This window comes from Bos grunniens, chromosome 9 (genome assembly GCF_055505025.1).
Source record: "Bos grunniens cultivar Pamir isolate PY7600 chromosome 9, Bosgru_T2T1.0, whole genome shotgun sequence".
Taxonomy (NCBI): domain Eukaryota; kingdom Metazoa; phylum Chordata; class Mammalia; order Artiodactyla; family Bovidae; genus Bos; species Bos grunniens.
In genome coordinates this window covers 71,291,880-71,306,518 of record NC_141173.1, presented here as the reverse complement: position 1 = coordinate 71,306,518, position 14,639 = coordinate 71,291,880, and the positions used below count along the sequence as shown (strand labels likewise).

At 38.5% G+C, this 14,639-nt stretch overlaps 1 protein-coding gene across 3 annotated transcripts in view; it reads left to right on the top strand.

The window, feature by feature from the left end:
• The window catches only part of MOXD1 (monooxygenase DBH like 1), a 97,595-nt gene extending 88,223 nt beyond the window's left edge, over positions 1 to 9,372 (top strand). For 2 of the 3 annotated variants that reach the window (XM_086316559.1, XM_086316558.1), the window contains 2 exons: positions 7,478 to 7,646; positions 8,116 to 9,372. In XM_086316559.1, the coding sequence (XP_086172685.1) occupies positions 7,478 to 7,646; positions 8,116 to 8,283 (337 nt within the window). In that variant the 3' untranslated portion in view covers positions 8,284 to 9,372. Of the gene's footprint in view, positions 1 to 7,477; positions 7,647 to 7,923 lie in introns of all 3 variants that reach the window. The other variant, XM_086316560.1, reaches the window with a different exon arrangement.
• The last annotated feature ends 5,267 nt before the right edge of the window (positions 9,373 to 14,639 follow it).

Genomic DNA, 14,639 nt, shown 5'->3' with positions numbered 1-14,639 from the left:
GGGTCAGGAAGATCCTCTGGAGAAGGAAATGGCAACCCACTCCAGTATTCTTGCCTGGAAAATCTCACAGATGGAGCCTGGTAGGCTACAGTCCATGGGGTCGCAAAGAGTCAGACACAACTGAGTGACTTCACTTCTACTTTATTAGGTGCTTTAATTTGACTCTTCAGTATTTTGTCCTTAGTAACTTAATCAAGAAGGGCTTCCACATGCTTTATGTCCTTTATGTTTGGAAATTTCTGTATTTATATTTGTGCAGCATTTGGTTAGATATAGTAATTGGGACTTAACTTTCACTTTTTGCTTTCATGCATTGGAGAAGGAAATGGCAACCCACTCCAGTGTTCTTGCCTGGAGAATCCCAGGGACGGGGGAGCCTGGTGGGCTGCCGTCTGTGGGGTCGCACAGAGTCGGACACGACTGAAGCGATTTAGCAGCAGCAGCAGCAGCAGTAATTGGGAATCATATTCCGCCGCCCGCCACCTTCCAAGATATCTTTGGATAAATGGGCTCATTCTTCCTCTACCTGTATTTGTAAGTTCACTTGAACATATTTCAGTGTTGAGTATATGAATCAAAATTTTTGGAAATACAAAGTGTTTTACATATTTACACATATAAATATTTACATATTTTCTGGAAGTATATGTATTCACTTCTTTTTTTCATTACAAGGAAATTTTCTTATGTCTACAAACTTTTTTCTAATCTATTTGGGATTTTTCTCAAGAGTTTCCCTATTATTTTTCAGAAGTGCTCTTCTCCCTCTTGCTTTTTTTTTTTTAAAAAAAAAAACATACTTGGTGCTAAATTTGTTTTGTCTAAAATTTATTTCCTTTGGTCCATCTCCTTTTTCATCTCATTCTGTTGTTTTATCATCCTGTATTTGAGCTCTTGTTTAATCACATTCATGTTCTTATTAAATAAACATAGCATGAAACACTTGTGGAAATTCTCTCCAGTATACTTGGTTTATATAATCTTCTAGAATAGATTTGTTTGTCTCTCCCTCTCTCTTTCTTTTTGTCTTCACTGGATATTGAAATAGTTGAAATGTGATATTATTTCCTTTCACCCTAAGTTTCATGGTTGTTTGGCCATTCCTTCTTTTTGCTGAGCCAGTTCTGTTTAAAACTTCTCTTTAGTAAACATAGGTGAGGTTTTGACTACTTTCTAAGCAAATCTGAGAGTAGTTTGCTTTCTCTCCACACCACAGTTTGAGGTTTGGGTGAGATAGATAGATAGATAGATAGATAGATAGATAGATAGATTTTTTTTTTTTGAGGGGTGATATATTTTATGTGGGCTTCCCTTGTGGGTCAGCTGGTAAAGAGTTCGCCTGCAATGCAGGAGACCTGGGTTCCATCCCTGGGTTGGGAAGATCCCCTGGAGAAGGAAAAGGCTGCCCACTCCAGTATGCTGGCTTGGAGAAGTCCATGGACTGTATAGGCTATAGGATCGCAAAGAGTCAAACATGACTGAGCAACTTTCACTTGTCCACTTGTTCATATTTATGTACTTTCTTTTTTGTATTTTGAGGGTAAACGGCTCTGTGTGCAGAGGTGTGACTCTGTTCTCTATATCACAATACAGGGGTGATTCCTTCCTCAGATTTTATTAAAAATCTATTAGAGGATGTTTTCTAACTGGTTGGAGCTGACTGCCTTTCAGTAGAGCAATGTCCCAGGCCTTATTATATCAGTCTGCCAAATCTGATCCATCCCAGGGATGGGTTCCATCAGCTCACAAACCTCTGCTTCTGTCAGGGAGATTCAACTGTGCTTGATCCTTCCCAACTTCATTTACTCAGAGAGCATGGAGAGGGTTAGGAGTTGTGCCTCATTAAGTCAGATTTCCTGGTTTCCTTCTTTAACAATTTGATTGGTAAAGTATAGGTTGTATCTTTTTTGTCTGTTTGTTGATACATTTTTATTTCTTGTTTGTTATTTATTGATTTAAGTCAAATTGCTTGAAATAGAGCTTACATCCAATTAAATGCCCTTTTGTTAAGTATGGGCTTCCCAGGATGTGAGAGTTGGACTGTGAAGAAGGCTGAGCGCCGAAGAATTGATGCTTTTGAACTGTGGTGTTGGAGAAGACTCTTGAGAGTCCCTTGGACACTGCAAGGAGATCCAACCAGTCCATTCTAAAGGAGATCAGTCCTGGATGTTCTTTGGAAGAAATGATGCTAAAGCTGAAACTCCAGTACTTTGGCCACCTCATGCAAAGAGTTGACTCATTGGAAAAGATTCTGATGCTGGGAGGGATTGGGGGCAGGAGGAGAAAGGGATGACAGAGGATGAGATGGCTGGATGGCATCGCTGACTCGATGGACGTGAGTCTGAGTGAACTCCGGGAGTTGGTGATGGACAGGGAGGCCTGGCGTGCTGCGATTCATGGGGTTGCAAAGAGTCGGACACGACTGAGCGACTGAACTGAACTGAACTCCCAGGTGGCTCAGTGATAAAGAACTCACCTGCCAACACAAGAGATGCAGGAGACATGGGTTCAATCCCTTGGTCGCAAAGATCCTCTAGAGGAGGAAATGGCAACCCACTCCAGTATGCTTGCCTGGGAAATCCCATGGACAGAGGAGCCTGGTGGGATACAGTTCCTAGAGTTGCAAAAGAGTCGGACAAGACTGAGCAACTGAGCACACACGTGTGCTAAGTATGCTGTTAGAAAGTTCTCTGATGTGTTCCCCTGTTTAACCACATCACAGATGAGCTCTAGGGCATTTTCATCACCACTAAGACTTCTGTCACACCTCTGGAGACACCCACCTCCACACAAAGCCCCAGGAAAGCATGAATCTGCTTTATGTCACTATTAGATTGATCTTTTCTAGATTTTATGAACATAAGATCATATGGTATATACTCTTTTGTGCCTGGCTTCTTTCACTCAGAATGTTTTTGAGATTCGTCTATACTGAAAGTCATCTATACATATATATGCATGTATAAATTTGTGTGTATGTATGTGTATCACCAATCCATTCCTTTTTATTGCTGAGTAATATTCCCCAGTGTGTATATACCTAAAATTCCATTTATCTGTTCACCAGTTGAAAGACATTTGGATTGTTTCCAGTTTGTGGCAATGATGAAGCAAGCTGCTATAAACATTATTGTATTCATCTTTGTATGGACATATGTTTTCAATGTCTGCTTTAATACCTAGGGGTGGAGTCCTTGGATTGTACACTAAGTCTGTGTTTACTGCACTGAGACTCAAACGTTCTCCCAAATAATGTACCTTTCTACATTCTCACTGGTAATCTGTAAGATTTCCCATTACTTAGCAATCTTACCAGTGTTCTCTGAATTTTCTGTATTTTGAATTTCATCTATTTTAATGTGTATGCAGTGGTATCTTACTGTAGTTTTATTTTCCATTTCCCCTGTGACAAATGATATTGAGCCTCTTTTCACGTGCTGATTAGTCATTTATATATGTTCCTTTTTAATTGTTCAAATTCTTGTCCATTTAACTGAGTTACTTTTTTATTATTGATTTATAAGAGTTCTTTACAATTTTAAAGAGTTCTTTATACTTTAGATATAAATTCTTTGTCAGGTGTATGTTTGTAAATAGTTTTTTTTTCTGGTCTGTGGCTTGATTTTAATTTTTTAGCTGTATTTTTCTGAAGTCCATTTTATTATTTTTGGTTTGTTTTGTGTTTTTGATATCCCATGTAAGAAACTGTTGCCTGCCTAAGGTTGTGAAGATTTTCTCTCTCTCTTTTTTTTTTTCCCCTTAAAAGCTTTATAGTTTTAGCGTTAGGTTGAAGATCCATTTTGAATAATTTTCTGTTTGTTGAATTTTCTGAGGTTCATTGTATTTCATACAGACATCAAGTTGTACAAGAACTGTTTGATGAAAAAAGCTACTTTTTTCCTATATAATTACCCTGAAATGTTTGTTGCAAATTATTTCACCATATATTGACAATTTCTAGACTCTGAGTTCTGTTCATTGTGGTACATGTTTAGTTTTACTATAATACCACACAATTATTATTATAGTTTTATAGTAAATCTTGAAATGAATGTGTAAATCCCCAAACTTTGCCATTTTTTAAAAATTATTTTGGATAGTCTAAGTTTATTTCATTTCTGTACATTTTTAAATCGAGTAGCCAATTAAATTATGCTCATAAAGGAAAATTACTCATCAGTATTAAATCCTTTATTTTTATCAACTAAAGTGATATATAAATAGTACTCTTCAATATATATGTGGATCTGGGTATTTAGACACTGCCCAGATGTGCAGAAATGTAATGGTTTTACTTTCTAGAACATTCCTAAATTTTTAATAACTAAGTCCCAGTCCCAGTGAGAACAGAACTTGCTACTTGGACATTATCTGTTTCTGGTTTAGATTGTAGTCTTTTAAGGAAAAATACTTAGGATAAATATTTACTTTTTCAGGATTACTCCTCATTCTGTATTTTCCTTCTCTTCTCTCCAGTGGTAATCAGCAAGTGTGGTGTAGGACAGGCTGGAAGGTTAGGAAGTTTGTTGGTATGACATTATAAAGTAGGAGCCTGAACAAATTTAGTAGGAAGGGAAAGGAGACAATAAAAATGGGAGAAGATGCCAGGTTAGGGAGGTTGTGACACTCTCCCCACCCAGCCTGTCCTGCTGGCTCCAACATAAGGTTCATTGGGCTTGCCCTTTTAAAAATCCTTTTCTACATACTTATAATAAAAAAAATGTGTTTACACCTCTTCTGTAACTTGATACTGTGAAATCTCAAACGGATGCTAATTTGTTCTAGCGGTAAAACTTTTTTAAGATTTCATCTATGTAATATACAATACATTAGTGGTAAAAAAAACAAACAAACAAAAAACCCCACCAGCCAACCCAGGAGACATTAGAGACTGGGTTCGATCTCCAAGTCAGGAAGATCCCCTGGAGGAGGGCATGGCAACCCACTCCAGTATTCTTGCCTGGAGAATCCCATGGACAAAGGAGCCTGGTGGGCTACAGTCCATGGGGCCACAAAGAGAAGACACGACTGAAGTGACTCAGCACACACGCGTTCACTCTTACTAGCAAACTGCAGAAAACTTAGGGAGTTAGCAGAGATCCAGTGCCCCCTTGTGGTGGTTTAGGAGATTACAGGCTGATGCTCTCCCGCGCACCCCCAGCATTTTCCTGGTTATAAAGTAGATTTTTCCTTTTTTCAAAACAAATACCTTATTTCCTTGAAAAGTAAATTTGCTTTTTAATGTTTGATTTAAATTTACTTTATGGGAGGCTGTAGTTGCTTCAGTTGTGTCTCTTTGTGACCCCATGAACTGTAGCCCACCAGGCTCCTCTGTCCATGGAATTTCCCAGGCAAGAATGCTGGAGTGGGTTGTCATTTCCTTCTCCAGGGGATCTTCCCCGTCCAGGGATGGAATTCACATCTCCTGCATTGGCAGGCGAGTTCTTTACCACTAGGACCTAGCTTTTAGTATATTTTAAATAACATGGTATGTAAATATAATGGGCCCCTTTCAAGTTAAATTTTTACTTTAAACAAGTTTTTACATGTACAAATTTTATTTTGTACTAATTCTGGATTGTACCTCTATAAGTCTCCACAGAGTATTTAATTTACACTGTTATCAATTTTAGGTCATTGCCAGATCTGTTTGCTGCAGTGTGATGGCATTTGCTCATTCTTTATGGAACTTTAAGGTCTCTGCAAAACACTGCATTTAAAACTCAACAAAGATATATTGACTTTGATTAAAGAAAAAAGGTTAAGAATAAAGAATATAAAGATCCTTGTATATAACCTATTGTATTATTCATTATCTCACATTAAAGTACAGAGGAAATGTTTTCATTTTAAACAAAAAATTTATCTTCATAACTCTAAAAGATTAATAAAGAATGTTTAATTTAATTAAAAAGATAATATTAAATGTGCCTGATTAGGTTATGTGTGTAAGAGAGAGAGCTGATATGACATAATTAAATGAAGAAATTATGAAGATCAAATATTAAAAATGTAGATTCCTCAGCTGGAGGTTAATTCGTTGCTAACTATTGAAAATCGCTGGAACTTCCTCTTGGGGTATTAAGGGAGCCGAACACCTACCAGTTACCTGTGATAATGTCCTGGATGGTCCATAGAACAGACCATGCAAATTTTTGAACTACACTTAAACACTTTTCCTTTTTTCAAGAATCAATAATATAAAACTTATATTTCTTGGACATTTAACATATATTTTTCTTCAGCAGCAAGTAGAAGCAGAGTGTATCATCTTTAAAATATTTTTTCCTCAGTGAAATTTTAAAAACACTGGTTCAATTTTTTTTAAAAACATGTTGCTACTTAGGCAAGCAAAAACAGGGCAACCAGCAGTGGTCAGGCTTTTCAACAGTGTGGACTTGAAATTTCCATTGTTGTTCAATATCTTTTGATATTCTGCAGATTTCTTCATTACACCATTAGCATGGTAGTCTTCAGAACTGAATTCCTATCAGTTATATTGTTAACCAAAGCAAAAACAGTTATGTGAGGAATTGTGGGACTCCAGGGAAGCTTTCTAAGTCAAAACTATTGGTCTAAAAGTAACACTCACTGATGTATAGAACAGGCTTATGGACTCTGTGGGAGAGGGAGAGGGTGGGAAGATTTGGGAGAATGGCATTGAAACATGTGAAATGTCATGTATGAAACGAAAAAAAAAAAAGGCAGAAAAAAAAATGATTTCTTATTTTGTATGTATTTCTTCTAGTAACTGCTTAAGAGTTCATTAGTACTTTCAATTAGGTTATCTATGTGTGTATAAAAATGAACTAGTATGAAGTCTGTTTTAGAATACAGTACCCCCACTCCAGTACTCTTGCCTGGAAAATCCCATAGACGGAGGAGCCTGGTAGGCTGCAGTCCATGGGGTTGCTAAGAGTCGGACACGACTGAGCCACTTCACTTTCACTTTTCACTTTCATGCATTGAAGAAGGAAATGGCAACCCACTCCAGTGTTCTTGCCTGGAGAATCAATGGGACGGGGGAGCCTGGTGGGCTGATGTCTATGGGGTCGCACAGAGTCAGACACGACTGAAGTGACTTAGCAGCAGCAAGTCCCCTACATACAAATGCATTTCCTTCTGAGAGTGTATTCATAAGTCCAATTTGTTAAGTCCAGCAAAGTTAGCCTAGGTACCCAGCTAACATAATTGTCTATATAGTACTGTACTGTTATAGGTTTATAATACTTTTCACACAAATAATATGCAGATAAAAAACAAACATAGAAAGTAAAGAAACATTTTTAATCTTACAGTACCATACCTTGAAAAGTGCAGGAGTACAGTGCAACAGCTGGCATACAGGGGTCTGTTTGCATCTTTTTGCATCTTTAAAAGCTCACATGTAGGGGACTTATGGTATTGAAAAGTAATGGAAACACAAAATGCTTTTGTTCTGAATATAACTCATTCTGGTTATTTATTTTATGTTCAGGACCTGGCCTTTCATTATCAAAAGCCCTAAGCAGTATCGAAACCTTTCTTTCATGGATGCAATGAACAAGTTTAAATGGACTAAAAAGGAAGGTCTTGCCTTCAATAAGCTTGTCCTTAGCCTGCCGGTCAACGTGAGATGTTCCAAGACAGACAATGCAGAGTGGTCGGTAAGTCCCACTTTGTTTTAATCTTCAGGGAAAACAGATACTGCATCTTACCTGAATCCACAACAGATAACATGAAAGGAAGGAACAGACAGATATCCACAAATTCAGTTGTCTTTTGATAAGTCTGAGAATTTTTCAGTGATTACGTAGATGCCCCAAAACTCCTGATCCCACTTCCTTATTGTAAAACTAAAGTTGGGATGAAAAAGGAATAAGGTGGGATGAAAGCTTCAAAATGAAATCCAACAGAGCATGTTTTATCTCTTCTTTCTCAAAGGTGTGTCTGACCCTTTCTCCACGTTCCTGGGAATCCCTAGGATTCTGACTGCCTGATGGACAACTTCAGCATCCGTTCCCCCTCTCCCACCCTTTTAACCCCTGCAGAAGTGCAGGGGCTGAGCAAGCTTGGCCGCAGTCCTGCTCTTCAATCACACACTCAGTGGCTTTGTTTCTGCTCTTTGCTTTTCAGATTCAAGGCATGACAGCATTACCTCCAAATATAGAAAGACCATATCAAGCAGAGCCCTTGGTGTGCGGAGCTTCTTCCACTTCCCTGCGTGGAAATGTCTGTCTCGAGCTGCTCCTGAGCTTCGTGGTCCTGGGCAGCTCACTCAGCACCAGGAGCTTGTGGCCGTAACTCTGTCCTGCTCGGAGACCATGGTTTTCCGTGATCTGAGCCTGACATTTCACGTGCTGGTTAAGGACATTTATGGGGTGTGAAGGATGAGGGTGAAGACCTTGGAGACTTCCTTTCACAGGTTCCCTTCCTCCTGTCCCCTCTTCCTTCCCAGGCTTCCTGAGAGATGTCCATCAGGTTCTCATCTTTTCCTCAGAAATATCTGGTAACATGTATGAATCGTTCAGTAAAGCAAAATTGACCTTACGTAACCTCTTTGAAAAATTGGACAAAGTCAAGTAGAAGTAAAAGACTTCTTTATCTCCTGTATTTCATTTTATTGAAATACTTGTTGCTATTTTACTTTTTAAAATTTTTGATTTGATTTCTATATTCCTCTTTTTAAATGTTTTTATCTTAAAGGTGTAAATGGAGGTACTCTCCATTCCAGTGTTCTTCCTCTTCACTGCTCTTTGGTGTGATTTCCGCAATGGAACAGTGGTTCCTCCTACTTTCTTGTAATATCCGGTTCTGTCCTTTTCTGTGAATTATCCATGGGCCCCTGACCTCAACACTTTCTGATGGTGCCCATTCTAGTCTGCTCATTCACTTGAGCCTGAGTCCCAAACTACCCTGAACCCATCTTTTTTTCCCCCTTCCTTGCTCAGCACTGGCCAGGTGAGTTTTTCCTTTGAGCTCTGTCACTATCCAAAAAGAAAGAGGCTATAGAAAACACAGCCATGGTACATCACTGATTGTAGGCTGAGGAGGAAACGTAGCTGGCTGCAAACTCAGTGCTGTGAGGGGTCTTTTGTGAAGGTCCAGGACAAAGGCCAGAGGCTGTGAACCAGCTGAGGAGGATGTGGGGTCCTCTCTGACCATGTTGGGTATCACACGTGTTGCATACTGGCTCGATTTGAGTCACAGTTGCTATTGTAGATATATTTTTATATTAGTTAATGAACTAACTTTCCAGAATAAAACTGTCACCAGTCCTGTCACCTTTTTTTGTTCTTTTGGTATAGATCAGCCAAATCTTGTCTTGTGTCTTTTGCTCATTGTCTTAAGCTAAGTTCGTTTGATCATATTAATAAACTAAATGAAATTAAATTTTTGTGTGATATCTCGTATACTCCTTGAGAGAAGCAAGTGGTTCAATACTGCCCGATTTGCCAGTCACATCAATTAAGAGTGTTGTATTTTTCCATTTCATTTTTAAGCCGTTTCTCCCCAGCAAACAATGTCTTAAACACAAACTATGCATGCGTGTGTATTTAGTTGTTGAGTATGTGTGACTCTTTGCACCCTATGGACTTAGCCTGTCAGGCGTCTTTGTCCATGGGATTTTTCAGGCAAGAATACTGGAGTGGGCTGCTATTTCCTCCAGGGGATCTTCCCTGTGCAGGGATCAAACCCATGTCTCCTGCATTGCAGGTGGGATCTTTACCACTGAGCCATCTGGGAAGTCCCAACACAGACTATATTGTTTTTTAAATAAATATTGTCTTTTGGAGTTTTTCCTTCTTGATTCTTTGAATTTGTCCACTTAATGGAATGTTTGTAATACTTATGAGGAGTATTTTACTGTTAAGTTTAATTCTTTTTCATAAGTGCTATATCAGATTCTATGGTTTTCCATCCAAATATTTATATAATATGACCATCCCAAACACTCCGTATTTGAAATTTCATGTTTATTTTTAGTTCAGAATTTCTGAATCTGAGATGTCAAAGAAAAATGATTTCCTTTGGAAATTGTGTAATATTTTATTTGTTTTCATTGTTCTCGGTAAGGAAGCTGAACATACTGGCTAGAAAAGGATACACAACTTTTGAAAACTCAAATTTTTGGAGCCAGAGGAAATCTGTTTTTCCAGTCGATGTTGCTAAGAATAAAGCAGGTATTCCTCTCATAGGAATCCTCATGAATATATATATATATATAATATATATATAATTTTGAAGCACTGACTCTTTGAAAATTAGGATAGGTTATCTGTTGTATTCAAATCCAGTATAGTAAGGTGGTATTTTATAAGCAGAAAGTGGTCAATTGAATAGACTCATGGCAGCATCCCTTATCCCTTGGGCCAGAGGAGTGTTCCATGGAAAATATGAAGAGCTATGGAAAATTGCTACAAATTTTAAAAGGCTTACTGTTGCACTTCTCAGTCTTGAATATATGACTGCGTATTGGAAAGTTCAAGTTATGTAGGGTGAAACATTTCCCAAACTCATTGACCACTTGACCATGTTGTCTTGGACCAACGTTCCTCAAGGAATAAGCTTTGGGACATGTACTTTTCCCAGCAGAGCATGTCCAGGTTTATGCAACAATTTTTCTAAGAATTTCAAGCTGTTCATGGTGAACTGCAAAGCATAGCCCAACAAACATGGGCCTTCCACTTGTGTTCACTAGTCTGTTCCTAATTTGCTGTTCTATTTTGCCAACACACTATTTTTTATTAACCTAGAGTTAGTACAATTTACAGAGAAATAGAAAAGGAAATTTACATTTTTAAAAGTGAAAAATTCACTAAACTGAATTATGTGGCACGAATGAAATATTTGAGAAGTATTGACAAATAAGGCTATATATTTTTGAGAAGTTTTAGACCTATGCTGCTGCTGTTGCTAAGTCGCTTCAGTCGTGTCCAACTCTTTGTGACCCCATGGACTGCAGCCTACCAGGCTCCTCAGCCCATGGGATTTTCCAGGCAAGAGTACTGGAGTGGGTTGCCATTGCCTTCAAGATGGGATTCATGTAATGCAAAAAATTTTTTTTGAAAATTGGGAGGAGTCATTCCATATTGCAAATATAGAATGCAAGTCTGATTTGAACCAATTTCTCTCTTAGTATTTTAAAATAAGCCCATTAAATATTGACAACCAAAATAATTCCATATATTTGTACAGTGCTTTGAAATTTGCAAACTGCTTTCATGATATTTCTCAGTGTTTAAAACTGCTTTTCAAGTTGAGTACTTGTATGCAGAAAAGCTAACAGATAGCATACTGTACTGCAGTAATCATTGGAGACCTAAGTTTCAATCACTTTACAAACTACACATGTATAAATTAAATCTAATTACTTGCACTTAGTAAGCTTTGTTTTCCTACAGGTAAAGTAGGAATAATAGATTCTAACCTTATGAAGTTGCTTGTGGATTAAATGTGACAATCAAGAAATAGCATCTGGCATAATGAACTGTCAATGTTAGTTTTCTTCCTCCCTTTGCAAAATCTCCAGTTTAAGGTAAACAGTATCTGATAACAAATGCAGATTTTTCTCTTCTCCTTACAGACATAATCAGCTGAAATTTGACTTTAACCACTTTTACTAAGTGAATGACACTTGTCAAATGAATAGTAGGTCTGAGTGAATTTGGCAATCGTGAGTTCATGCTCAGTTGCTAAGTCGTGTCAGACTCTTTGCGACCCCATGGACTGTACCCGCCAGGCTCCTCTGTCCATGGAATTTCCCAGGCAAGAATACTGGAGTATGTTGCTATTTCCTTCTCCAGGGGATCTTCCTGACCCCGGGATCAAACCCACGTCTCTTGCATTAGCAGATAGATGGGTTATTTACTACTAAACCACCAAGGAAGCCTGAATTTGGTAATCACTCCCTCAAAATTTTTTTATTGACTGCCTGCTTGTTAGGTTTTATGTTTCTGAAGAGCAAAAATACTATGTTTTGCTCTTTTATTTCTGAAAATAATGTGTTCTCATTGAAACTAATGATATTTCAGAGTTCAAATGCACTGTTTCTTGTCTTTTATGTGGTTAGTTTTTAAGGTGAATAGCTTTAAAATTCTACACTATTTTTTATTGCTTCATGAAAATTTTTCTTCCATATTTGATGACAGCAACTTCACTTAATCTTGAGAAATTACTTTATAAGTTGTCTTCTCTTATCAAGATATTTCAGGAAAAATATGTTCTTCCAAATAATTCTACTAAATATAATATTCTGTTAACCAAAATTAAGGAAAAGACAGGGGAAATAAGAATGGGGTGGTAGAGGTATCCATAGTAACGAGAAAAGTTTCTATTCACCACTAGAGGGCGCTCTGTGCATCTGTTTGTCAATCCTGTCCGCTCTGGAGCAGGTTTAAAAGTGCTGCTGCTTTAGGTGTAGAGTTAGGTTATTTATTTGACTTTTTTCTTGTTTCTTGAGGTGTGCCTGTATTGCTATGAACTTTCCCCTTAGGCAAAACACTCTCCGACATACATCACAGCAGGATCCTCTATGACCCACCTCCCAGAATATTGGAAATAAAAGCAAAAATAAACAAATGGGACCTAATTAACCTTAAAAGCTTCTGCACATCAAAGGAAACTATTAGCAAGGTGAAAAGACAGCCTTCAGAATGGGAGAAAATAATAGCAAATGAAGCAACCGACAAACAACTAATCTCAAAAATATACAAGCAACTCCTACAGCTCAACTCCAGAAAAATAAACGACCCAATCAAAAAATGGGCCAAAGAACTAAATAGACATTTCTCCAAAAAAGACATACAGATGGCTAACAAACACATGAAAAGATGCTCAACATCACTCATTATCAGAGAAATGCAAATCAAAACCACTATGAGGTACCATTTCACACCAGTCAGAATGGCTGCGATCCAAAAGTCTACAAATAATAAATGCTGGAGAGGGTGTGGAGAAAAGGGAACCCTCTTACACTGTTGGTGGGAATGCAAACTAGTACAGCCACTATGGAGAACAGTGTGGAGATTCCTTAAAAAACTGGAAATAGAACTGCCTTATGATCCAGCAACCCCACTGCTGGGCATACACACTGAGGAAACCAGAAGGGAAAGAGACACGTGTACCCCAATGTTCATCGCAGCACTGTTTATAATAGCCAAGACATGGAAGCAACCTAGATGTCCATCAGCAGATGAATGGATAAGAAAGCTGTGGTACATATACACAATGGAGTATTACTCAGCCATTAAAAAGAATACATTTGAATCAGTTCTAATGAGGTGGATGAAACTGGAGCCTATTATACAGAGTGAAGTAAGCCAGAAGGAAAAACATAAATACAGTATACTAACGCACATATATGGAATTTAGAAAGATGGTAACAATAACCCGGTGTACGAGACAGCAAAAGAGACACTGATGTATAGAACAGTCTTATGGACTCTGTGGGAGAGGGAGAGGGTGGGAAGATTTGGGAGAATGGCAATGAAACATGTAAAATATCATGTAGGAAACGAGTTGCCAGTCCAGGTTCAATGCATGATGCTGGATGCTTGGGGCTGGTGCACTGGGACGGCCCAGAGGGATGGTATGGGGAGGGAGGAGGGAGGAGGGTTCGGGATGGGGAACACATGTATACCTGTGGCGGATTCATTTTGATATTTGGCAAAACTAATACAATTATGTAAAGTTTAAAAATAAAATAAAATTGGAAGAATTAAAAAAAAAAAAATAAAATAAAATAAAAGTGCTGCTGCTGCGGCTGCTAAGTCGCTTCAGTCATGTCCGGCTCTGTGCGACCCCATACACGGCAGCCCAACAGGCTCCGTCCCTGGGATTCTTCAGGCAAGAACACTGGAATGGGTTACCATTTCCTTCTCCAATGCATGAAAGTGAAAAGTGAAAGTGAAGTCGCTCAGTCGTGTCCGACCCTCAGCGACCCCATGGACTGCAGCCTACCAGGCTCCTCTGTCCATGGGATTTTCCTCCAACAACCTGATCTGAGCCTTCACATCTTGGATTCTACTTCCTTCCGTACTACTTTTGTTTTTGTTCATTCTAAACTCAGTTACCTGAAATTTAAACTTTCTTTTTGTGAGTTTAGCTCTGGGATCAATCTTAAGTTTTTTAACCTCTTACTGTAATAATTCTAAGCCTCTTTCTAAAACTTCCAAACTGTCATTTTACTGTAGCTTGTGTTATTTTATACTTCACCTTCTATTTGGGGTTTACTTTGATCTTAAATGTCTGTTCTCTCACTGTTTGGTTTTAATTTTTTAAGTTGAATTGTTGTTCAGTCGTTAAGTTGTGTCCAGCTCTTTGTGATCCTATGGACCGTAGCACACCAGGCTTCCCTGTCCTTTACTCTGTCCTGGAGTTTAGTCAAACTCATGTCCATCAAGTCCATGATGCCATCCAACCATCTCATCCTTTGTTGCCTCTTTCTCCACCTGCCTTCAGTCTTTCCCAGCGTCAGGGTCTTTTCCAATGAGTAAGCTCTTTGCATCAGGTGGCCAAAGTACCCAAGCTTCAGCTTCAGCCTCAGTCCTTCCAATGAATATTAAGGATTGATTTCCTTTAGGATTGACTGGTTTGCTCTCCTTGCAGTCAAAGGGACTCTCAAGAGTCTTCTCCAGCACCACAGTTCAGAAGAATCA